The following is a 26,937-nucleotide window of genomic DNA, read 5'->3' as shown; positions in this document are numbered from 1 at the left end:
TGCGGCTCCCACCGCGCTCCCGGCCTCTCGCGCTTCCCTCCTGGGTCCCTGGACTTCTCTCTGACAAAGAGCACTCCTTCCCCGAGTCCTTGCGGTTCTTGCAGCAGGAGTGGGCGAGGCATGCCCACCCGGGCCCAGGCGCGATGAAGACTCGAGAGGAAGGCTGAGCGCAGAGCAGCGCGGCCAGGGTCCCTGGGCTCCGGCCCGCGCCCCGTCTCCCCGGGGTGGGGCAGGGTGGGGGTGTGCCGAGGCGTGGACTTGGGGAAGCCTCGCGGCGCCGGGAATAAAACGGCGCCGGCTCGCTGTGCCGCGCTGGGAAGCCGAGCTGCCTCGCCCCCGGCCCCGGGAAGGGCATGGTCCCGGCGGACTCCCGGCCGTGACTCGCGCGCACGGGCTCGGTGGATGATCCGGGCTCACCTATCCCGTGTGCAGCGGCTTCCCAAGGACAGGTGAGGAACGAGGGTGGCCAGGGCGCCCGAGGGCTACTGTGTCTGCCTGCAGCGGGTGAAGGGATTTGAGAGACACCCAAGGGGAAAACTGGGGGTAAGGGGCCTGCGGGCAGATTGCACTGTTCCCCAGCACTGTTCGAAGTAGCTAAGAAATAGTATACCTGAATTCCTGCGATTTTAAGTAGCTAAGGATCAGTTAGCGAGGAGAGCTGGATCTTGAAGGAGGATGCACTGAATAGGTTTAATGAAGCCCAGACATCCCAGGCGGCCTTGCCTTCCTCTCCCCAGACAGCTCCCCTTCCTTCGCTTTTGCTGGCGACCTTCAACCCTTCCATCCCTCGTGTCTAGAATGCTGCCAACGGAATTCCTAAGCCCACTCTGCTCTTGCCAGCGGTGGGGGAAAGGACACTTGAGGGGCCTCTTTCCAAGTCGCTCAGGCTGTGGCTTCTTCAAGTCTCCTCTCCCTCCTCTCTGTCCCCCGCTCCCCTCTTTCCCCACCTCTTTCCTCCTCCTCTTATCCAGGCTTTCCCTGGAAGGGGGACAACCCAACTCCCAAGTGATCTGAGACGTGCAAAAACAAAGCAAAAAACCAAAAAACGGTTAAGTCGTCACCGCAGATAGAAGGGGTTTGATATCCCAGTCCCGAGCGGCCACCCCAGCCGCTTTCCGGGAAAGCGCGTAATTCATCCTGCAGCCAGCTCGACGCGACCCTTCGGACTCTGGAAGCCGTCCAGGGCGCAGGGCCGCCCGCCTGGCCACTCCAGGTTGTCCGTCCTGGGCCAAGAAGAAAGCAGACGGCCTCAGTCCCCCACCCGCGCTTCCTGGAGGGGTTCGCAGACCGTCTCCGGCGGCCTAGCTGGCGCTGGGCCGCTTTCTCCGCCGCGAAGGGACCCGACCCCGCGCCCCCGGGATGAGGGTTGTCTGGGGGCGAGTTTCCTGGGTCTCTTGGGAGGTTGGTGCCTGGGTGGGAGTCCGGACAGGAACCGGGGACTCAGGACTCCGCTGGAATGCCCGGGCCAGGTCCGCCCGCAGGCACAGGACGCTTGGGACTGGCGCGGCTGCCCTTGGAACCAGCCCAGCGCGGAGGTCGGGCGCTCAGGCAGGGGTGGGGAAAGCCCCGGCTCTGGCGGGAGAGGAAACTCCAAGGACTTTTGCAGAGCTGCAAGAGCCGGTTTGTTCCAGCGCCCAGAGGTGGAGCCCGGACTTGCTTTTTTGCAGAGCTACCTGTGCACCATCAGTTCCTTATGGGCAGCTGCTGGGAGATGCTCCCATGGGCTTAAGAGAATAACCTTTTCACTTAACGGCAGGGAAAGCTACAGGTGTGGGATGCTCCTTTCTTACAAGAAAGGTTTTAGAATTTTTTTTTTTTTTTTTTTGAGACGGAGTTTTACTCTTGTTACCCAGGCTGGAGTGCAATGGCACGATCTCGGCTCACCGCAACCTCCGCCTCCTGGGTTCAGTCAATTCTCCTGCCTCAGCCTCCTGAGTAGCTGGGATTACAGGCACGCACCACCATGCCCAGCTAATGTTTTGTATTTTTAGTAGAGACGGGGTTTCACCATGTTGACCAGGATGGTCTCGATCTCTTGACCTCGTGATCCACCCGCCTCGGCCTCCCAAAGTGCTGGGATTACAGGCTTGAGCCACCGCGCCCGGCGGGCTTTAGAATTTTTAATCAGCAGTTGGCGATCGTTCAGAACCCGGGCGAATGGGCAGGCGCGCGGTTTGTTATGTATCCCTATTAACTTTCCACGTGTGTCACTATTTTTAAGTGAACTCCAAGAGATGACAAAAATGATAGATGACAAAAATGATAGATGACATAGGCATTTCCAGGGCACTAAGAAAATGATCACCGCCATTCTAGATGAAGTAGCTCATGCAATCTAGCATTTACCCGGGCTTTTCCATTTTTGAAGTGACTCCTTTTTTTTTTTGTTTGCCTGAATATATTTCATAAGCAGTCCCGCCCTGTTATTGAATGATCAGAGGTCCCCACAAACTTCTTCCCCGATTAACAGCAACTCTGTATCATAAAAAAAAAAATCCCTTCCTTTTCCAAGACAAAAAATTATAATAATAGTAAGGATAGTAAATAAACTCTGAAATAACAGGATGAATCTCCTTCTAGCGAATACCTCTTTAAGCTCTTGAAGAAGCTAGAATTAAAGGGTTGAGGAATATCATTAAAGGAAAAAATAAGAATAAACACTCTTCTTGGAAAGTTTTAAATTCAAACATATACAATATGTAATATCTCAGTCTTGTAGTCAGAGGAAGAAACACAATTTATTATTTCTTTTATTATGGAAACGTAAATGTAAACTTCTCTTTTCTTGTTCCTCTCCCCCCGCCATTTCATACCCACAATTACAGAGTGCAGGACAGACTTCCAAATCATAGTAGCCAAGTCAAGAATCAAGACTATATTCTATAGTCATGATTCAAGTGAATGGTGAAAAGTTTAGAAAAAATCGTTAAGTTTCGTCTTTCTCAGTTCCCATGGTTTAAGAGTCACTACAACGCATTGTGTGAAATCCGGGGAAGCTTGAAACCATGACGCACAATTCAAATTTAAAAATTGCCCACAGTAAGTCGGTGCTACCTGTGAATAAGCGCATCTCGTGTCGTTGTTCTACCCCAGGTGTCCGAGGATCAGGCACCCGGACAAGATGCCCACGCCGGCGCACTGGGGGGCCCTCTCCGTGGTGCTGATCCTGCTTTGGGGCCATCCGGGAGCAGCGCCGGCCTGCCCGCATCCTTGTGCCTGCTACGTCTTCAGCGAGGTCCACTGCACCTTCCGTTCCCTGGCTTCTGTGCCCGCTGGCATTGCTAAACACGTGGAAAGAATCAGTCTGGGGTTTGTACCACCTTCTTCCTGAACCATCTCAGTGTCAGTGCGTGCGTCTTGATTTGGTTTTGCATGTGTGTATGTGCACTTACTTAACTTCCATGTGCATTTCCTCTGTATGGCTCTGTTGAGAATTTTGCAGCAGCAGATGGGCAAAATAGAGGGGAAAAGTTTTAGCTATGTGAAATGCCGCTTTTTGGACGATTATCTGAATATGTGTATCAGCTGCCACTGCTGAAAGGTCTATTAATGAGCACATAAACAACTTCAGAGTTTATCAAAAACTTCCTTTGACAGCATTTAACATAGAGGGGAATGCATGAGACATACACGTATAAATACGAATTATTTAAATAAAATTCAGGAACTATTTAAGAACAATAAAAAGTATAACAAACACCTGGCCATTTTACAAGTCATGTGGATAATGGAATTGTGACTTTGAGGCAATAAACGAGTTCTTGCAGATTTTGCCCCTTAAAAAATATCAACTTCTGGTGAGAGATCCAAGATAGCCGATTAGACACAACACCAGTGTACAACATCTAGTGAGAGACACAGAAATCCTGAGATCTGCTAGCTCCAGCCAGGGTACCAGGTGAATTTTCAACGGGTCTGGTTGAATGGTGAGGAAAGCCTACTCAGGGCAGACAGGCAGGGATGGTTGCTGCTTCACCCAGAAAGCACATCTGACCAGCGAGTTGGAGGGTCCCCCTCTGGCCCTCCCGTCCAGGTAACAGTGCTTCCCCTAAAACCTTAGCAATACATAGAACAGGGGATCTTAGCCAGTCGAGCGCAGGGAATTACAAGTGCAGAGTTGAGTAAGAGCCTGCAGACTGAGCTATCGCGCCCTCCCTCTGCCTAGAAAGAGAGGGAGCTGTAAGCAGGAGCAGCTGGGCAGCCCTCTCCTGGTGACCAGACATAGAGGGAGCTGAAAAGGGGAGACAGCCAGTTGCAACGGGACAGGTCCCTACCCTCCCCAACAAACCCCAGAGGGCTGAAGCTCTGACTCTAGAGGGTTACACAGCCAGTGCCACAGTCTGAGATGAACCGTGAATGATCCAGCGTGGTGGAGGAAGGGCACAACCCACTGCTAGAGGGATGGGACTGGGCTACATGTTTTCACAAAAAAAACAGAGGAAGCCTACATAGCAACTGGATGCCGTTATTGACAACCCAGCAGTGCTTACCTGTCAGCGGAAGAAGCAGGCTTAATCTACCAGCATAAACAAGAAAGGCACAGGAAGCTTCCCTAGTAACCTGAAGGAGTTTCTAGAAACCCAGTAGTGCGCCTACAGACAGACAAGTGACCTCATCAGGCAGCTCTCTGATACCATAGTCAGGTAAATCCACAAAGATGGGGGGGAAATGCGCAAAAAAGATGAAACCATCAAAGACCAGAAAAACACCTCTTCTCCTTCAAGGATCACAACTCCTCAACAACACAGGATCACAACTTGACCAAGAAGGAATGCAAAGAACTGACAGAAACAGGCTTCAGAAGGTGGATAATAACAAACTTCTCTGAGCTAAAGGAACACGTTCTAACTCAATGCAAAGAAACCAAAAACCTTCAAAAATGGTTAGATGAAATGCTAACTAGAATAAACAGGTTAAAGAAGAACATAAACGACTTGATGGAGCTGAAAAACACAGCATGAGAACAACCTGAAGCAAACACAAGTTTTAATAGCCGAATCAATCAAGCAGAAGAAAGGATATCAGAGATTGAAGATCAACTCAATGAAATAAAAAGAGAAGGCAAGACAAGAGAAAAAAGAAGTAAAAAGAAGTGAACAAAGCCTCCAAGACATACAAGATTATGTGAAAGGACCTAATCTATGCTTGATTGGTGTACCTGAATATGATAGGGAGAATGAATCCAAGCTGAAAAATATGCTCCAGGATATTATCCAGGAGAACTTGCCAAGCCTGGCGAGGGAGCCCAAATTTCAAATTCAAGAAATACAGAGAACTCAACAAAGATATTTCTCAAGAAGAGCAACCCCAAGGCAGATAATTGTCAGATTCAGCAGCGTTGAAATGAAGAGAAAAAATGATAAGGGCAGCCAAAGAGAAAGATCAGGTCACCCACAAAGGGAAGCCAATCAGACTCACAGCAGATCTCTCAGCAGAAACTCTACAAGCCAGAAGAGAGTGGAGGCCAATATTCAACATCCTTAAAGAAAAAAACTTTCAACCCAGAATCTTATATCCAACCAAACTAAGCTTCATAAATGAGGGAGAAATAAAATCCTTTATGGACAAGCAATTATTGAGAGATTTTGTCACCACCTGACCTGCCCTACAAGAGCTCCTGATAGAAAGACTAAGCATGAAAGGAACAAGTACCAGTCACTGCAAAAGCAAACCAGTTGACAAAGACCAAAAACGCAATGAGGAAAATGAGTGAACTAATGGGAAAGAAAAACAGCCAGTAACAAAATGCAGGATCAAATTCACACATAACAATATTAGCATTGGACATAAATAGCCTAAACACCCCAATCAAAAGACACAGACTTGCAAACTGGATAAAAAGTCAGAACCCATCTCACATCCAAAGACACGCATAAACTCAAAACAAAGAGATGGAAGAAGATTTACCAAGCAAATGAAGAACAAAAAAAGGCAGGTGTTGCAATACTAGTATCTGATAAAATGGGCTTCAAACCAACAAAGATCAAAAGAGACAAAGAAGGATACTATGTAATGGTAAAAGAATCAATCAAATAGGAAGAGCTAACTATCCTAAATATATATGCCCCAACACAGGAGCATTCAGCTACATAAAGCAACTACTTAACAACCTAAAATGAGATTTAGACTCCCACACAATAATAGTAGGAGACTTCAACACTCCACTGTCAATATTAGACAGATCAACAAGACAGAAAATTAACAAGTATATCCAGGACTTGAATACAGAGATGGACCAAGCAGACCTAATAGACATCTACAGAATGCTCCACCCCAAATCCACAGAACATACGTTTTTCTCAGCATCACATTGCACTTACTCTAAAATTGACCACATCTTTGGAAGCAAATCACTACTCAGCAAATGCAAAAGAACAGAAATCATAACAAACAGTCTATCAGACCACAGTGCAATCAGACTAAAACTCAGGATAAAGAAACACACTCAAACCCACACAACCACTTAGAAACTGAACAACTTGCTTCTGAGTGTCAGCTGGATAAACAATGAAATGAAGGGAGAAATAAAGATGTTCTTTGAAACCAATGAGAATGAAGACACGACTTACTAGAATCTGTGGGACACCTTTAAAGCAGTGTTGAGAGGGAAATTTATAGCAATAAATGCCCACCAGAGAAGAGAAGAAAGATCTAAAATTGACACCCTATCATCAAAATTGAAAGAGCTAGTGGAGTAAGATTTAAAAAAAAAAAAAAAAAAAACCTAAGAAACTAGCAGAAGACAAGAAATAACTAAAATCAGAGCCAAACTGAAAGAGATAGAGACACAAAAACCCTTCAAAAAATCAATAAATCCAGGAGGTGGTTTTTTGAAAAGATAAGCGAAATAAACCACTAGCCAGATTAATAAAAAAGAAAATTGAAAAGAATCAAATAGACACAATTAAAAAAAGATAAAAGGGATATCACCACAGATCCTACAGAAATACAAACTACCATCAGAGACTACTACAAACAGCTCTACTCACATAAACCAGTAAACTGGGAAGATATGGATAAATTCCTAGATACTTGTACTCTACCAAGACTAAACCAGGAGGAAATTGAAACTCTGAATAGACCAATAACAAGGGCTGAAGTAGAGGCAGCAATCAATAGCGAGTCTTGGTAGAGTACAAGTATCTAGGAATTTATCCGTATCTTCCCAGTTTACTGGTTTATGTGAGTATAGCTGTTTGTAGTAATCTCTGATGGTAGTTCGTATTTCTGTAGGATCTGTGGTGATATCCCAGATGGGTTCACAGCCAAATTCTACTAGATGTACAAAGAAGAGGTGGTTCCAATGCTTCTGAAACTGTATCAAACAATACAAAAGGAAGGAATCCTCCCTAACTCATTTTATGAGACCAACATCATCCTGATACCAAAACCAGTCAGAGACTCAATGAAAAAGGAAAATTTCAGGCCAATATCCACGATGAACATAGATGCAAAAATCTTCAATAAAATACTGGCAAACAGATTGCAACAGCACATCAAGAATCTTCTCTGTCACAACCAAGTAGGCTTCATCTTGGGGATGCAAGTCTGGTTCTACATATGCAAATTCATAAAGGTAATCTATCACATAAATGGAGCCAAAGACAAAAACCACATGATTTTCTCAATAGATGCAGAGAAGGCCTTCAATAAAATTCAACAGCCCTTCATGCTAAAAACTCTCAATAAACTAGGTATTAATGGAATGTATCATAAAATGATAAAAGCTATATATGACAAACCTACAGCAAATATCAAACTGAATGGGCAAAAGCTGGAAGATTCCCTTTGAAATCAAGCACTAGACAAGGATGCCCTCTCTCACCACTCCTATTCAACATAGTATTGGAAGTTCTCACCAGAGCAATGGGGCAAGAAAAAGTAATAAAGTATATTCAATTAGGAAAGGAGGATGTCAAACTGTCTCTATTGGCAGATGACACGAATGTAAATCTAGAAGACCCCATCATCTTGGCCCAAAATCTTCTCAAACTGATAAACAACTTCGGCAAAGTCTCTGGATACAAAATCAATGTGCAGATATCACAAGCATTCTTATATACCAACAACAGATGAACAGAGAGTGAAATCAAGAGCTAACTTCCATTCATAATAACTACAAAGAGAATAAAATATCTGGGAATAAAACTAATAAATGATGTAAAGGACCTCTTTAAGGAGAACTAGAAACCACTGCTCAACAAAATAAGAGAGAACACAAACAGATGGAGAAACATTCTATGCTCATTGTTAGAAAGAATCAATATTGTGAAAATGGCCACACTGCCCAAAATAATTTATAGATTCAATGTTATCCTCTTCAAGCTACCCATGACCTTTTTCACAGAACTGGAAAAAAACACTTTATAATTCATATGGAATCACGAGAGAGCCCAAATAGCCCAGACAATCCTAAGCAAAAAGAAAAAAGCCTGAGGCATCACACTGCCAGATTTCAAACTATACTATAAGGCTGCAGTAATCAAAACAGAATGGTGCTGGTTAAAAAAACAGAGCCATAGACCAATGCAGCAGAACGGAGACCCCAGAAGAAACACCACACATCTACAACCATCTGATCTTTGACAAACTCAGCAAAAACAAGCAATGGGTAAAGGACTTCATGTTTAATAAATGGTGTTGGAAAAATTGGTTAGCCATGTGCAGAAAGCAGAACCTGGACCCCTACCTGTCACCTTACAATAAAATTTACTCCAGATGGATCAAAGATTTAAACATAAAACCTAACATCATAAAAACTCTAGAAGAAAATGTAGGCAAAACCATCTAGGACATAGGCATAGGCAAGGACTTCATGACTAAAACACCAAAAGCAATGGCAATAAAAGCCAGGATAGACAAATGGGATCTAATTAAACTCCAGAGCTTGTGTAGAGCAAAAGAAACCATCATTAGAGTGAATCAGCAACCAAGAGAATGAGAAAAAATTTTTGCCATCTACCCATCTGACAAAGGGCTAATACCCAGAATCTACAAGGAACTAAAACAGATTTTGAAGAAAAAATGAACAAGCCCATTCAAACGTGGGAGAAAGATATGAACAGACACTTTTCAAAAGAAGACATATATGAGGCCAACAAACATATGAAAAAATTCTCATCATCACTGGTCATTAGAGAAATGCAAATGAAAAGCACACTGAGATGTCATCTCACACAAGTTAGAATGGCAATCATTAAAAAAAATCTGAAGACAACAGATGCTGGAGAGGATGTGGAGAAATAGGAACACTCTTACACAGTTGGTGGGAGTGTAAATTAGTTCAACCATTGTGGAAGACAGTGTGGCAGTTTCTCAAGGATGTAGAAATAGAAATTCCATTTGACCCAGGAATCCCATTACTAGGTATATACCCAAAGAACTATAAATTGTTCTACTATAAAGATACATGCACACGTATGCTCATTGCAGCCCTGTGTACAATATCAAAGACCTGGAACCAACCTAAATGCCCATCAATGATAGACTGGACAAAGAATATATGGTACATAGACACCATGTAATACTATACAGCCATAAAGAATGATGAGTTCCTTTCATTTGTTGGGACTTGGATGAATCTGGAAACCATCATTCTCAGCAAACTGGCACAAGAACAGAGAGCCAAACACTTTATGTTCTCACTCATAGGTGGATGTTGAACAACAAGAACCCATGTACTCAGGGAGAGAAGCATCACACACTGGGGGCAGTTGGGGGGTGGGGGTAAGGGAGACACTGTGGGGTGTGGAAAGAGGGAGGAGGGTGGGAAGGGATAACATGGGGAGAGATGCCAGATATAGTATACACCTAAAGTAAAATAAATAAATTTTTAAAATATATCAAGTTCTTTTTTAAAAACGTATTTTGATGTGGTGTGCCAGAGAGGATTTTAATGGATTCTTATTATTTTATACACAAGAATGTTTTGTGAACATTAATGTTAGTTGCTATAAACTACAGGTACTCATTGACAATTTTAGTAGTCTACTATCATTTGGAGTTCTTCAGCAAAATATATTAGCTACTTTCTGTCATCTATCCACAGAACAACTGAATAAATTAGTGTATGGGAAATATCTACTGTGGAGATGTTTTAACAGAATTGAAATGGCCAGATTTGAGCCAATGAAAAATAACTGTAAGTGTACCTGGACATCTTATAGAACAAAGTTAAAAAAAAGAAAAAAAAAGCTCTATTGACAGTGGTAGAATATGACAACGAAATATTGAGATAATATGATTGAAATGTCTCTATTGACAGTGGTAGAGTAAAAGAATAAAACATTGAGGTAATAAGATGGAAATTTGCCTATTGCCAGTGGTAGAATAAGAGAATGAAATGTTGGGATAATAAGATAAAAATGTCCCTATCCCATGACAACAGACCATTAAACAGATTTCTCAATGAATTTCTGGTATACTTTATGAGTTGACCATCCTACACTCCAACCACAATGATGATAACTAATTGGGGAAAACAGCATTGCCAGAGGAGGGAATAGTAACACATTCATAATCTTGTAATTTAGCAGGACACATTACTTGTGTATTGGGAGAAAGAAAAAGGGAGCAAGAGTTACTAAATCCCATTTTATTTCTTAATTAATTTATTTATTTTTAGCGGGGTGCAGTGGCTCACGCCTGCAATCCCAGCACTTTGGGAGGCCGAGGCAGGTGGATCACAAGGTCAAGAGATCGAGACCATCCTGGTCAACATGGTGAAACCCCGTCTCTACTAAAAATACAAAAAATTAGCTGGGCATGGTGGCACATGCCTGTAATCCCAGCTACTCGGGAGGCTGAGGCAGGAGAATTGCCTGAACCCAGGAGGCGGAGGTTGCGGTGAGCCGAGATTGTGCCATTGCACTCCAGCCTGGGTAACAAGAGCAAAACCCCGTCTCAAAAAAAAAAAAAAATTATTTTTAAATTCCACTTTAATTCCCAAAACACATGTGCAGAACATGCAGGTTTGTTGCAAAGGTATACATGTGCCATGGTGGTTTGCCATACCTACTGGCCTATCCTGTAAGTTCTCTTCCCTCACCCTCCAACCTTTACCCCCATCAGGCCCAGCTATGTGTTTTTCACCTCCCTGTGTCCATATGTTCTCCTTGTTCAACTCCCATGTATGCGTGAGAACATGTGGTGTCTGGTTTGCTGTTGCTGAATTCGTTTGCTCAGAATGATGTCTTCTAGCTTTCATCCATGTCTCTGCAAAGGACATGATCTTAATTTTTTTTCTTTTGAAATAGAGTCTCACCCTGTCACCCAGACTGGAGTGCAGTGGCATGATCTTGGCTCCCTGCAACTTCTGCCTTCGGAGTTCAAGCAATTCTTCTAACTCAGCCTAATTTTTGTATTTTTCAGTAGAGACAAGATTTCGCCATGTTGGTCAGGCTGCTCTCAAACTCCTGACTTTAGATGATCCACCCACTTTGGCCTTCCAAAGCTTGGAAGATGGGATTACAGGCATGAGTCACGGCACCTGGCCTGTCTCTCAAAGCTGGGATTACAGGCATGAGTCACTGCACCTGGCCTATCTCACTGTTTTTATGGCTGCATAGTATTCCATGGTGTATATGTACCAAATTTTCTTTATCCACTCTATCACTGATGGGCATTTGGGTTGGTTCTACATTCACTGAAGCCCTATTGAATCCAGGGAAATGGGACATCTGATGTTTGCAGAAAAGAAAGTGGAGCTTTAATTGTAACTTCATTTTCTCTCACCCCAGTGTACAAAATGGCTCTGTCTAGGAATTATTTTTTATACATGAACCATTTTAACACATGGTCCCCCTTGCTCTGATTAGCCAGCTCATCTCTCACACCCAGCACTTGGCAAGTCCCAAGCTTGGGTATCATTAGGTGGAGCCCTCTAAAAAGGGGGTGGAGCTCATACAGAACCTTTTCTTTTTTCTTTTTTGCAGTGTGTCCCTCACAGCAGGTTTGTATGTTTGTGTTGTATGTTGCATGTCAGGCTGGAAATGAGGGTGGGGACACTCTGCATGTACCCTCCCCAAAGAGAAGATGACTTATTTAATGGCTTGAGACTTATAGCACCAATAAGACTATTGCTTCGGAAGCTGTTTACATCTCATTTACAGTTTCTGGGATGCTTTTCTTCCCATTTATTTTTAAAGTAAAGTACTTTGTAAGTGCAAAACATAAATAACCTCTAAATTACACCACCATTTCTGATGGTTTCATTTTAAACTCACAATAAAGAATAAATTTTAGTGCCCTAAAGACTTTAACATGGGAATAAAACAGATACTAACATGTTAACTTTTTTTGTATTGATGCCAGTAATATCTGGAGACAGTTTTCTGTAATGTAACATTTAAAAGAAAAAAAAACCCAGAGAATCACTCCACTGCATCAACAGATAAAATGCAGGGATTTATTTGTATTTTAGCAGTCTTGAGAATATATAAGACTACCAAGGAATGAGGAATTGTTGACCAAGAGCTAATGAAATCTTCTGTTCCTACAGGACAATTTTTAGGGTTCTCTGTCAGCACTGCTGCTTCGTGCTTGAACAAACTGTCTCCTGATTAGACAATTTCTAAAAATTGTTTTCCATATATTTTTTCAGGAACCAACAACATAGCAATGGATTTACAGACTATTAAATATTTTTCCCTCAATTAAAAGACTGGTTTTAATTATGTCTTTCCACAACTTTTACAATGCCATACTTACGTATTTTCAGTTCTGCCTTGTGATACTAACTAGAACCTATGACATAGTTTTGCAAATATTATCTGCCATAAACATTTCATAGAGTTGGTTATACAATCAGTGATTACCAATTAATAGGTGATGAAGGTTGTCTGGAATGTAAACCAGAGGGTTAATAAGCCACACAACTGCAATTTCTAAAGGGTCGTCACAGTCTCCAGGTAGATTCTGTTTCCTGAGTGTTCTGCTAATTTCCTAGACTCTCTGTTGATTTTTAGAAGGATGCAAAAAGGGTATGTATATATACCTCAGGTTCTGAGAGAGGGTACTCAAGTGATTCCCTGGGCTTCTGTCCGTACCAGAGTATCTGCCCGATTCTGACATCTGGTACCCTTGGCATCTGCATCTGCAAGCTCTCTAATGCCTCTTAAAGCAAGGAGGGGGAAGATGACAAAGTCAGACAGGTTTCTGAGTGGATGTGGAGCCAATCCCAGACTTTTAATGCTTTACTAAACAGGGGGATTTATTCAGATGTGAAGGGAAATCAACCAGTATTAATGCTTTGTTCCCATTTTCCCTTCTTCTCCACCTTGATAGTTGTCACCAAACTTTTCAGGTTACGTTTAGCATTTAGCTATCCATAGCTTTCATTTGAGCCACTCTGTCTGCTTTTCTCAATATCTAACTATCTATCGGTCTATCTGTCTATCTATCTATCTATCTATCTATCATCTATCTACATTGTCTATCTATGTGTCTGTTATGTGTCTGTGTTTAACCTATGTATGTACCTATCATCTATCTTTATTATCCATCAACCAATCGATCTACCTACCTATCATCTAATTATGGATCTATCAATCTATTTATCATCTGTCTGCCTATCACCTACCTATCATCTATGTATCATCTACCTACTCGTCTATCATCTATTAGTCAATCTATCTACGTATCTATTCTCTATCATATATTTATCAATAATCTACCTACCTATTATCTATCTCCATCAATCAATCTATCTCTATCACTTATCTTTCTCTCTACCTATCATGTATGTACCTACCGTCTATGTCTATCATCATTAATCTACCCAACTATATATTATCTATGTATCTATCATCTGTCTGGCTATCTATATATCTACATATCTATCTATCATCTATCTATGAAAGTAGTTGTCAGTAACAGATAAGTTTGCTCCTGGGGAACATTTAGTGACATCTGGAGACCTTTTTGGTGACCACAACTATGGAAGGAGAATATAGCACACCCTTGAAGTAAAATTGTGCTGAGGAACATCCAGCTGTTTCTGAACCATTTCAGAGACTGACCCTCAGAACCCTATCTCCTGTGACTGAAGATCTGCCTCCTTCTTCTAGGCTCTGTTCAGATGATGTTATTTACCCCCAGGGCTCTATTCCATTGGTCAGTTGGCCAGTCTCCCCTGAACGTGCATGGTGGGTCTCCATGTTGGTCTTGAGCCCTATTCTCCCCTTAGATTCTCACAAAATTCTCAAACATCCCATGGCAAATACAGCTTTGAATTCTTTCCCCAACACATGTCTCTCCCAGCCTTTGCCATCCAGCAAATGACAGAATCCACCCACTTGCTCCCCTCCAGGCAGACGTCCTTTGCCCCAGTTTGTCCTCATTTTCACTCTCACCATTCAGCAATGCCTGCTCTTTCTCTAACGACATTTGGAAACGTTCGGTGACGATGCATAAATATTAGATAGATAGATGCCATGGATGAAAAAGTAATAGATGATAGATAGAGAAATAGATAGATGTGATGGATGAATAGATACATGATAGATAGATAGGTAATGGATAGATGATAGGATAATAGGTAGATGATAAAATTATAGGATGATAGACTGAGAGATGATGGAGATAGATGAAAGGTAGGTATGTTGGTAGGTAGATAATAGGATGATAGATAGATGAAGTAGCTATAGATACATAGATAGATGATAAATAGATATGATGAATGAACAGATACTTCGTTGATATAGAGATGATAGATAACAGATAGATGCTTGATAGATTTTAGGATTATAGATAGATTGATAGGTGATAGGTAGGTAGGTAGGTAGGTAGATACAGACAGAGAGAAAGAGAGACAGATAGACAGACAAAGTTGCACATACTTTGTCTATTTGTCTTTGCTTATACCTTTGCACATACCTTTGCACTTAAGATAACGTTTACAAATTTCTGCAATCTTGATGTTTAGGACTGAATCAGTCTGGGTTGCAGGGGTCATCCTGTGCATTACAGGATCTTGAGCAGCATCTCTATAGAGAACAAATCAATGACCATGCCATAAAGCGTGCAAGCTCCCTGAGTCTAAGGAACAGAAAGATGACCAATAACTCTGAACTTTGTGGCAAACAGCAAAATACCAGAGAGCTAACTAATTGTCTGCCATGGAATATTCTTCTAAAATGATGAGGCCATGCCCAAGTAGACCAAGAATGAATCTCTGGAAATAAAAGAGGCATCTTTGAGCAGAGAGTTCAGAAAGTGAATGAACTGTAAGTCAAGCAGTAATGGAGTGAAACACTGACACAGCACCCAAACCAAGTTCCTAATTAGGGATAGCAAACCAAACAATAGGCTTTTGCATAAAACAATGAAAATCTCTGGGTGTCTTCCTCCACTGGGAATGCCTTGCCCCAAGAGTGGTGTAGGTATACGTGGTCACACCCCTTTGCTGCTTAAGCCCTACTTTAAATCTCAGCTCCCCAGAGAGTCCTGCCCTAGACATTGGCCCAGCAAACCCCTTCTATTCTCCTTCCTGTCATTTAATTCTTTCCTTATGAAATTTACAACTGCCTGAAAAGATCTTTTTTATTATTTTTACTTCTTTAGTCATCCTTGCTAAGAGAGCTGAGCCCTTGCCTATTTTATTGACCCACCCAGAATAGTAACTTGCAGACACATAAAGCTCAAATTATAGCTGCAACTGCATTGCAGAATGAATCCATGCATATGGAATCTGTAGCAGACATTACTTTATATTGAGGGAAGTTCAAACAGTACCTGCCTCATTTTTCCTTTTATGTCTTCATCTCTAAAAGAATTAAGCCTGTTCTCAGAGTCAACTAATCCTGAAGGCACATACAAAGCTGACTTGCACAATGCTTATGCAATTTTTTAAAGTAAAATTCAAATGACGTGGCATTCACAGTTGTAGGCTCTACAATTCAGTGCCATTTAGCACCTTCATACTACTGTGTATCCATTATCTCCATCTTGTTGGAAACATTTTCACCACCCCAAAAGGAGACCTCATATGGGTTAAGCAGTCATTCTCCACCCCCTCTCCTCCACCAGCCTTTGGGAACCACCGCTTTGTTTTCTGTCTCTATGAATTTGACTATTCTGAACATTTCATATACATGGAATTATACAATAGATGAGTGGCTCTCAACCTTTTTGGTGCCAGGATCCAGTTTCATGGAAGATAATTTTTCCACAGACAGGGAGGGGAGTGGTTTGGGGATGATTCAAGTGCATTACATTTCTTGTGCACTTTATTTCTATTATAACTGCACTGTAATAGATAATGAAATAATTCTACAACTCACCATAATGCGGAATCAATGGGAGCCCTGAGCGCATTTTCCTGCAACTAGACAGTTCCATGTGGAGGTGAAGGAGACAGTGACAGATCATCGAACACTGGATTCTCAGCAGCAGCGCACAACCTAGATCCCTCGCACTTCACAGCAGGGGTTGTGCTTCTATGAGAATCTAATGCCACCGCTGATCTGACGGGAAGTGGAGCTCAGTTGGTAATGCCGGTGATGGGGAACGGCTGCAGGTGCAGAGGAAGCTTTGCTGGCTCACCCACCTGCTCACCTCGTGCTGTGCAGCTCAGTTCCTAACCGGCCTAGTACTGGTCTGTGGCCCGGGGTTTGGGAACCACTGCAATAGATGACCTGCAGTGGGTTCTTTTAGTGAACCACAGATTTCAAGGGTCACCACACGGTAGCCTGTGTCAGAGCTTCATTCCTTTTTGTGGTGTGCATCTTGAGCAATGGTTACTGCTCAAGTGATTTCGCAGAAAGTCGATTTAAAGAGTGAGTGAGAAAATGTGTCAGACAGACTTCTACACTGTAGTCGGCATCTCTGAAACGTACGTTTAGACTCTCTTTGCTTCTCACTCACGTGCGTTGCATGATTCCTCATTGCTGGTAATTCAGTCAAACAAAAACCTGTGAACAATTCCGAGGATGCCATCAGCAAACCCACCCTGTAAGAGTTTCTTGCCCCTCTCTTGTCTGCTAGATCATCTGTCCTTCTGCTTAAATAAGAACAGACAAGCTATTCTCTTAGAGATAAAAATGGTGGCCGGGTGCGGTGGCTCACACCTATAATCCCAGCACTTTGGGAGGCCAAAGTGGGTGGATCACTAGAGCTCAGAAGTTCAAGATGAGCTTGGATAACATGGCACAACTCCATCTCGGGGTCTGCTTAAACTACAAAAAATTGGCCAGGTGTGGGCATCTTTCTATAGTCAGAGCTACTCAGAAGGCTGAAGTGGGAGGATGGCTTGAACCCAAAACACAGAGGTTGCAGTGGGCCAAGATTGTGCCACCACACTTTGGCCTCGGCAACAGAACCACACCCTATCAGAGAGAGAGACAGAGACAGAGAGAGATGGACCTTTCTACAGTGTTGTCACCTCACTACACACTGGGACCTCCACTCCCCACCCAACTTCCAGTAGTCAATCTCTTCCCCTTTATTATACTCTGCAGGAAATTGCTGAGGTCATGATTGCAAAAAATGCACCTCTTTTTTCTTACTTGCAATTTTACCCACTTAGGAGGTTCATGGTCCTTAACATCATTAAATAAATCTTCATGCCCTTGAATTCCACTTGACTTTGCAGCATTATCTTCTGGGGAATTTTGCAGCATGATTCCATACGTTTAAACTCATGAAGTAAAATCGAATGTCAAGTAGGTATTGATACCTTCCGCCACCTCAGTTAATTGTGTCTGAATATAAGATGAAGCTTTGGTCACAAGATACCTGGATTTTACTATCAGTGACTGTGTTTTTGAATTGATTCAATGTTTTCTGTGAGTTTCCTGTTGTCTTTAATGGGGGATTATTGTTGTTACTGTGTGTGTGGAATATTTAACTTCCTATCTTGTTTTAATAAGACCAAAATACCACTAGGTAATAGGAAAACAATACATTAGAATGGAAAATTACATGGTTGAACCACTCTTTTTTCTTATTACTTGAAAAGCTTAGAAAGACTCCTCCTGGCCGGGCGCGGTGGCTCAGCCTGTAATCCCAGCACTTTGGGAGGCCGAGGCGGGTGGATCATGAGGTCGAGAGATTGAGACCATCCTGGTCAACATAGTGAAACCCCGTCTCTACTAAAAATACAAAAAACTAGCTGGGCGTGGTGGCACGTGCCTGTAATCCCAGCTGCTCAGGAGGCTGAGGCAGGAGAATTGCCTGAGCCCAGGAGGCAGAGGTTGCAGTGAGCCGAGATCGCGCCATTGCACTCCAGCCTGGGTAACGAGAGCGAAACTCCGTCTCAAAAAAAAAAAAAAGAAAGAAAGACTCCTCCTCTCCACTCTCTCTCTTTTTTCTTTCTTTCTTTCTTTCTTTTTCTTTTTCTTTTTTTTTTTTTTAATAGGGTTCTGCTCTGTTGTACAGTGGCAGAATCATGGCTCTGTGCAGCCTCACCGCCTGTATTCAATTGGTCCTTGGTGGTCAGCCTCCTGAATAGCTGGGACCACAGGCATGCACCAGCATGGCCACCTAATTTTTGTATTTTTTGTAGACACCAAGTCTCACTACATTGCCCAGGGTAGTCTTGAACTCCTGGAACTAAGTGATCCTCCCACCTCTTACTCCCAAAGTGCTAGGCATGAGCCACCATGCCAGGCCTGAAAACATTCTTGAATCTTAGTTCCTGCTGTGGGAAATTAGCCTGCTTCATGGGGTTTAGATGATAAAAGGTGAAAAGTAATACAAAGAGGACCAGGCTCAAATCCAGCTAGTGTCCCATCTTCTATGGAATCCAAAGCATGTTCATAAGGTGCACAAATAGCTATGAGCCCAATTCTTTAAATATTTTACCTCTCACCAGTGTTAAATAAAGCAGAGCTTAGCTGACAAAATACTGGAGTAATGCACTAAAAAGAAGAGTGGAAAATGTCATGAAATCAAGAAGAGAGAAACTGTTTATGTGATTGTTCATTAACTGCATGAGTCATAATGATGAATAGGAAATAGGATCAACTTTTACTATATTTCCCCATACACCACATTGAATCTATACATTATTTCAACATGAGGTGGGATACATTTAATTCCATCTGATGTTTTCTTTGCATAAATTGGTCTTAAAAAGAAGAATGCAGTTATGAAAGGGGGTCTTTGAAGAGTTTGAAGCAATCAAGGTTGGTTTTTGAGAGTAGAGCTTATAAATGTCCCGCTCTGAAAACTTTGTAGCAGAAAGGTACTTCCTAAGGCGGGTTCTTAGGGGAGTTTCACTGAACCTGGTGTTCCTGTTGCCTTTCAAATTGTAGTCCAGCTTTGGGTGCATATGAGTATGAGAAAACTGGATCATGCTAGCATCTGCTGCATTTAACTATGAACTGTTCACCTGTGTTCTCTGCTAGTTGATTTCCTTTTATTTAGGTGATAAGGAGAAGTGATCCATGATATCAGCCTAGACGGGTTATATCTCAGCAGAAGCACTGATTTATGGTAACAGTGTGCATGCTTGTCTATTCACTTTTCAAATTGCTTATCCAGGGATCAAGTTTAAGCATTGTTTATGCTATTACCAATATGGCAGCGAGAAATTTCTATATTGGTCAAAAAAGCATCTTGACAATTGTATTTGCAACACAAAAAAACAAAACTTAAAAACAAAAAAATCTCACCTTGAGGACAGGTTACAGGAAAAAAACAAACAGGAAAAAAGAAACCTAGCATGTCTACAAATGCCATCCATCAGACATGGCATCCCGTCCATGGGAAATGAGTGTTGATATCTGAGGTCAATGTTTCTATTGGCCCTTAGCACGGAGATCTCTCCTTTCTTAATACATGCAAAGCAAATTCCAATGCTGTGGATTTTCCCATCCCTGCTAGTTGTCTGTCCCTCCTTATTACTGCCACTTCAGCACAGAGTTTCCAAGAAACAGACATGTGGAACAGCCTCACGTTGAATTCTAAATCCTATTGATGGACATCAAATACTCTCCTGACCATGTTAGCATATTCCAAGTGAAGGTTTTCCACAAGTGCTCCTTAACAGAATGAATACCAAATACCTGCTGACCACATTAGCACATTTAAACTCAAAGTTCTCCAGCAATATTCCTTAACAGAATGAAGACAAATGAATATATGCCACTTTCTTCTTGACCCCATAGTTAGAGAAGGCCACAAAGGGATAAAGGTCTTTGGGAATGGCATCCCTACAATCTCAGAATCAGTATTTCATGGCCAAGTGCAGTGGTTTATGTTTGTAATCTCATCACTTTGGGAGGCCCAGGCAGGAGAATCTAATGAGGCTAGGAGTTCCAAACCAGTCTGTGTACATAGCAAGACCCTGTTTCTACAAAAAATTAAAAAATAGTCAGGGTGGTAGCCTGTACCTACAGTTGCAGTTACTTGGGAGGCTGAGGTGGGAGGATTGCGGGAGTCTGGTAGGTGGAGGCTGCAGTGAGCTATGACTACACAACTTCACTCCAGCCTGGGTGATGGAATAAGATTGAAATAAATAAATAAATAAATAAATAAGACACCATTTTACTAATTTCTAATTTGCTCTTGGGGAGGCTAGGGAATGTTTCCCATATGGGAGTTAAGTATTTGCTATTTATTTTCTTAATTATTATTGTTACTATTCTTTAGTTTTAATAGCATACAGGCCCTGTCAGAAACCTCATTTGCAGGACTGACCAATTTGGAACTACTTATGATTCATGGCAATGAGATCTCAAACGTCTCCGATGGGGCTTTAAGAAACCTCAGTTCTCTCCAGGTAAACCCACAGCTTTTATAAGCATCACTAATTGCATCCTCTAGGACCAGTAATAAAGAATGGAAATTATGTCATTCTCCTTAATGATCAATACAATGGCTACTTTTTACATAAAAGGCCAGCCTCATGCATGACTCTCCAGCCCTTTGTACTGATTTCTGTTTGGGGTTGTGGCTTTTTAAACTATAAACAGGATGCTTTTGTTTTGTTTTGTTTTCCGCTGTCCTTGTAGGTTTTCAAGTTCAGCTACAACAAGCTGAGAGCCATCACAGGACAGACCCTCCAGGGTCTCTCTAACTTAATAAGGCTGCACGTAGACCACAACAAGATCGAGTTTATCCACCCACAAGCTTTCAATGGCTTAATGTACCTGAGGCTGCTCCATTTGGAAGGAAATCTGCTCCACCAGCTGCACCCCAGCACTTTCTCCACATTCACGTTTCTGGATTATTTCAGAATCTGCACCATAAGACACCTCTATTTAGCGGAGAACATGATTAGAACCCTTCCTGCCAGCATGCTTCAGAACATGCTGTTTCTGGAGAATCTTTACTTGCAGGGAAGTCTGTGGGCCTGCAATTGTGAGATGAGATGGTTTTTGGAATGGGATACAAAATCCAGAGGTAAGAAGAGAAGAGAACAGATCACTCCTAGCTGCAAGCTCTTTTATCTTTTTGGAGACAGTCCATTTTCCAAGGTTCTTATGTTGACTTATTCATCTTGCCTTTGGTGAAATCTGAGCATCTAATCAGTAAGACAGGAACTCACACCTTCAATGTTAGCACTTAAATGTTGAGACACCTTTATTCCCCAATGCAAACGCAGCTATCCCTTAGTGAAACGTAGTGCTCATGTAATCAGTTACATATGGTCGACTTGGGTTGCCATGGAATGGATATCTGGAGGATCACGCCAGCCTTGGACTGCAGGTTAATGTGGGAAACTGGGACTGGGAAAGGGCTGTGAATGCCTGTTTCATAAGGAAGTCACAAAGGATGCTTGGAAAAGAGCAGGCTGGTGGGAGGAGTGGCTACGAGGTCATTGTTTTGTAGACAGGGAAGCAGTGCTCAGTATTGATCCAGAGAGCTAAGACAACAACCAGGACTTAGGTGTAGGAGTTGCAGCAAAGTAGACTGTGCTGCCTTCCCTCCTCCTCTCCTTCCTTCCTTTATTCCTTTTCTCCTTCCTTCCTTCTCTCCCTCCCTTCCATCCTCCTTCCTTTCTTCATCTTTCCTTCTTTCCTTCCTTCCTTTGTCCTTCCTTCTCCCCTTCCATCCCTGCTTCCCACCTTCCTTTCTTTCCTCCTTCCCTCCCTCCCTCCTTTCTCCCTTCCCTGCTTCCTTACTTTTCTCCTTTCTTCCTTTCTTCCCTCTTTTCGTTCCTCCATTCCTCCCCCCTCCCTTACCCCCATTTCCTTTCTTCCTTCCTTACTCTAGCTTCTCTAAGCCCTTCCTTGCAACCGATACCCATCCTCAGATTGCACTGTGTTTACCATATCCTGGATCTATTTTCTTAACTCCATTCTCACAGCCACTAGCCTGGATCAAGCTCCTTTTCTTCTCTCTCTGGTGGGAAGAGGGAGCATTCTAAGCAAGCCTCCCTGTGGCCTTGCCAGCCTCTTTCCCATCCACTCTCTACAAAGCAGTGAGAACATTTTTGCAGAATGTGCATACAGCCAGGCCAGACCTCTGCAGAACTGATTTCCATTGCTTTTAGGATAAGATGCACATTTGCACATTGCCTCCAAGAAGTCTCCACACAATGGTTACTCTACCTGTCCCCACCATCCTCTAGCATGGTGCCCCCATTGTTCTTCTTATTCATCCATTTCTAGCCACACAGTCTTCCCTTCTGTTCCTTGCAGCTTCTAAACTTATTTCCAACTCAACATTATTAGATTTGCTCAGTTGTCTGCTTGGGTGTCTTTACTGCTAGATGTTCAAGGGGCTTGCCTTTTCTCAGCTTTTAGAGGTTCATTCCAAGAGACCATCAAGCAGTGGATGGGGGAAAGACAGAGATACACCCATGTGTGAATGGTCTTAACCAGAGAAGACACACGCCTCCTCCACTCATATTCCATTGGTGGGAAACAGTCCCCACACCGCAATGGATACAAGAGGGCCTGAAAATGCACTCGGATGGCTATTTTGTAGCAGCAACATGACATTATGGATGTCGACCCATAAAGCTTTGCAGGGCAAAGACCATCTCTGCTCCTGTCTGGAGATCACACCTGCACATCTTCGTGTGTGCATGCCTATGCACATATGTGTTTGTGCACATGTGTGTACATCTGCCTGTGTGTAGATTCACATGAATGTGAAGGAAAAGCCAATATTTTAAAGTATTAAAGTTAGTTTTATGTAGTGAGCCTTTCTGAAGATTGCAATCCTAGAATCTTTCAAAGAGTTTCTATTAGACTGCTCCAGAGCAGTATTTCAGCCCACAGCTTATACACAGGTGCTGGAGCTTCTGCAGGTGCTCAGAAGTCACATCAAATGTGGTCAGAATTCACACCAGATGTGTTCAGAATTTACATTAGAGCTGATTCTCATCAAAGTTTGGATGCCAGGGGACATCTGATTATAAATTACAGAGGCAGAGTCACCATCTTACATGTGGAAAGAGGCAAGGCCTGTGAGCACTGAACTCCTCTTTTCTAGAAGTGCGGTGATTCAGGCAAGAGACATGTGGACCTGTGCTCCATCCTGCTCATCACCTTCAGGGCATTCTTCTAGAGACTGCGCTCATTCACTGAGCCATGAAATTCATCTGGCCAACGGACTTTGTGAAATGCTGCTTCTTACGTTTGCTGCTTTGTCTCACAGCATGTATGTGTGTGTGCATGAGTGTGAGTGTGAGTATGCATGTTGGGGAGATGTGCAAAACAATTCTATTTGCACTTTGAGGTGTTTACTTGGAAAGTCACATAGAAAACTGTGGTCAGGAGCGCAAAAGGAAAGACGGCAAAGCCAGTTAGGAGCTTTATAATTCTCCAAGTCATAGATGAAGAAGTATGACTGGCTTATTCCCAATGGGAATAGGCAGAAGTGGGCAGAGGACTGTCAGGAAAAACTCCTAGTCTTCCAGTTTCCCCAAGCAGAGAGAGAATGGCATCACTTACTGAGATAGAACAGGCATCAGATTCTACAGTTAGGGCAGGGAGAGAATATAAGTTTGTTTCATAGATGTCAGTTCAAGGAGCCTTCCTGCTATCTAAATAGACATGTCAAAGAGGCTATGGGGTGTGGAACTCAGGGAATGTGTTTGGACTGGAGAAGCACATATGGCAGTCATCACTGGTGGGTGGATGGTAATTGGAACCACACATGTGGGAGATGCCATTGATGATGCAGCAGACCAGGAAGGAAAGGGGCTTAGGACCAGGTCAAGGAGGACCCAGTCAGCAAAGATGCAGGCAGAGGAGGAGGAGGAAGCAGTGGATGAGACCGAGTTGCGGCCAGAAAGAACAGAGAAAATTCCAGAGGATTTCATGTCCAGGAGACCAAGGGTGCAATGTGAACCCAAAAGCAAACACTCTGTGAAGTGTTTGTTATAAACATATATAAAGTTATAAATACAGATATAGTTACCTAGATAGATATATATCAATTATGTATATTTATATATAAATATATAAAATATATGCAAATTTATAGATTGTTTATTTATAATATAAATATACTTACATACTTTTACATAAATAAATTTATAAATATTATATTTTTATTTATAAATCTATTGATTATATATTTATAAATATATATGTACATCTATATATTTATATATTGTTATATCAAGATGAAAAAAGGTAAATATGATATAATACATGGCAAAGAGTCTTCCTTTTACTTGAAAATGCTTTCACAGATTTATATATTTACATCCATATATGTATTTATATATTATTTAGATATAAATATACATTGATTATATGTCAATATATAGCTACATATTAATATATATTATTGATATATCAATATATGTTTATATATTGTGATAGATATATGTCTATATATTATATAAATACCTAATAGGTATAAATATATCTGTTAAGATAGATATATATTTGTATATATATAGATACATGTGAAGATATTTTTGTATATATATTGATATACATATATCAAGATGAACAAACAACAAAAAGTAGATATGATGTGATACATGCAAAGACTCATCCTTTTACCTAGAAATGTTCCCTCAGTTTGCAGTTATTTATGTAGATTATCCTGAACTTCCACAGAAGGCACATTGCATAATGTATGTGAATGAAGTTGTTTTCTTTAACTCAGAAATATTTTAAAATACTCATTTGTAAGTATTTTAAGATATTTTTAATTAAAAATTATTATTCATGGTTAAGCAGTTATAAAGTACCTGTTAGTTATCACACAGTGTGATAAAACTGTGGCTTTAACATGAAGCCTCAAAGACAACTCATGTATGGGATTCATCATTTATGGAGTTGCAGCTGGGTGATAAAGACGCAAACATAGGCTGTATCCTCTGGCTGTGTGCAAGGCATGCCATTCTTTGGCTTCTTAACTTATTGAGTGTCTATTTGTTTATTCATTTTAGGAATTCTAAAGTGTAAAAAGGACAAAGCTTATGAAGGTGGTCAGTTGTGTGCAATGTGCTCCAGTCCAAAGAAGTTGTACAAACATGAGATTCATAAGCTGAAGGACATGACTTGTCTGAAGCCTTCCATAGAGTCTCCTCTGAGACAGAACAGGAGCATGAGTATTGAGGAGGGGCAAGAACAGGAAGAGGATGGTGACACCCAGCTCACCCTGGAGAAATTCCAACTCCCCCAGTGAAGCATCTCTTTGAATATGACCGACGAGCATGGGAACATGGTGAACATGGTCTGTGACATCAAGAAACCAATGAATGTGTACAAAATTCACTTGAACCAAACAGATCCTCCAGATATTGACATAAATGCAACAGTTGCCTTGGACCTGGAGTGTCCGATGACTCGGGAAAACTATGAAAAGCTATGGAAATTGATAGCATACTACAGCGAAGTTCCAGTGAAGCTACACAGAGAGCTCGTGCTCAGCAAAGACCCCAGAGTCAGCTACCAGTACAGGCAGGATGCTGATGAGGAAGCTCTTTACTACACAGGTGTGAGAGTCCAGGTTATTGCAAAACCAGAATGGGTCATGCAGCCGCCTATAGATATCCAGCTGAATCGACGTCAGAGTACAGCCAAGAAGGTGCTACTTTCCTACTACACCCAGTATTCTCAAACAATATCCACCAAAGACACAAGGGAGGTTCGAGGCAGAAGCTGGGTAATGACTGAGCCTAGTGGAGCTGTGCAAAGAGCTCAGATTGTCCTGGAAGGGAGTCCATGCCAGCTGAGCTGCAATGTGAAAGCTTCTGAGAGTCCATCTATCTTCTGGGTGCTTCCAGATGGTTCCATCCTGAAAGCACCCATGGATGACCCAGAGTTCTCCATTCTCAGCAGTGGTTGGCTGAGGATGAAGTCCATGGAGCCATCCGACTCAGGAATGTACCAGTGCATTGCTCAAGTGAGGGATGAAATGGACCGCATGGTATATAGGGTATTTGTGCAGTCTCCCTCCACTCAGCCAGCCGATGGAGACACAGTGATAATTGGCAAGAACCCAGGGGAGACGGTAATGTTGCCTTGCAATGCTTTAGCAATACCTGAAGCCCACTTTAGCTGGATTCTTCCAAACAGAAAGATAATTAATGATTTGGCTAACACATCACATGTATATATGCTGCCAAATGGAACTCTTTCAATCCCAAAGGTCCAAGTCAGTGATAGTGATTACTACACATGTGTGGCTGTTAATCAGCAAGGGGCAGACCATTTTATGGTGGGAATCACAGTGACCAAGAAAGAGTCTGGCTCATCATCCAAAAAAGGGAGACGCCCCGGTGCAAAGCCTCTTTCCAGAGTGAGAGAAGACATCGTGGAGGATGAAGGAGGATCAGGCATGGGAGATAAAGAGAACACTTCAAGAAAACGTCTACATCCAACTGACCAAGAAGTGTTCCTGAAAACAAAGGATGATGCCATCAATAGAGATAAGAAAGCCAAGAAAGGGAGAAGAAAGCTGAAACTCGGGAAACATTTGGAAAAAGAACCAGAGACCAATGTTGCAGAAGGTTGCAGAGGGTTAGAATCTAGACCAAGGATAAACATGGCAAACCAACAGATTAATCCGGAGTGCTGG

At 42.3% G+C, this 26,937-nt stretch overlaps 1 protein-coding gene across 1 annotated transcript in view; it reads left to right on the top strand.

Moving 5' to 3' along the window:
- Positions 1–427: 427 nt before the first annotated feature.
- MXRA5 (matrix remodeling associated 5) overlaps positions 428–26,937 on the top strand; it is a 42,641-nt gene continuing 16,131 nt past the window's right edge. The window contains 5 exon segments of the mRNA XM_074392414.1: positions 428–449; positions 3,094–3,309; positions 20,593–20,722; positions 20,955–21,345; positions 25,304–26,937. Of these exon segments, the coding sequence (XP_074248515.1) occupies positions 3,122–3,309; positions 20,593–20,722; positions 20,955–21,345; positions 25,304–26,937 (2,343 nt within the window). The 5' untranslated portion in view covers positions 428–449; positions 3,094–3,121.

Source organism: Saimiri boliviensis, chromosome Y, assembly GCF_048565385.1.
Source record: "Saimiri boliviensis isolate mSaiBol1 chromosome Y, mSaiBol1.pri, whole genome shotgun sequence".
Classification (NCBI taxonomy): Eukaryota; Metazoa; Chordata; class Mammalia; order Primates; family Cebidae; genus Saimiri; species Saimiri boliviensis.
Note: the sequence above shows the minus strand (reverse complement) of the source record. Positions and strands in the feature narration are given on the sequence as shown.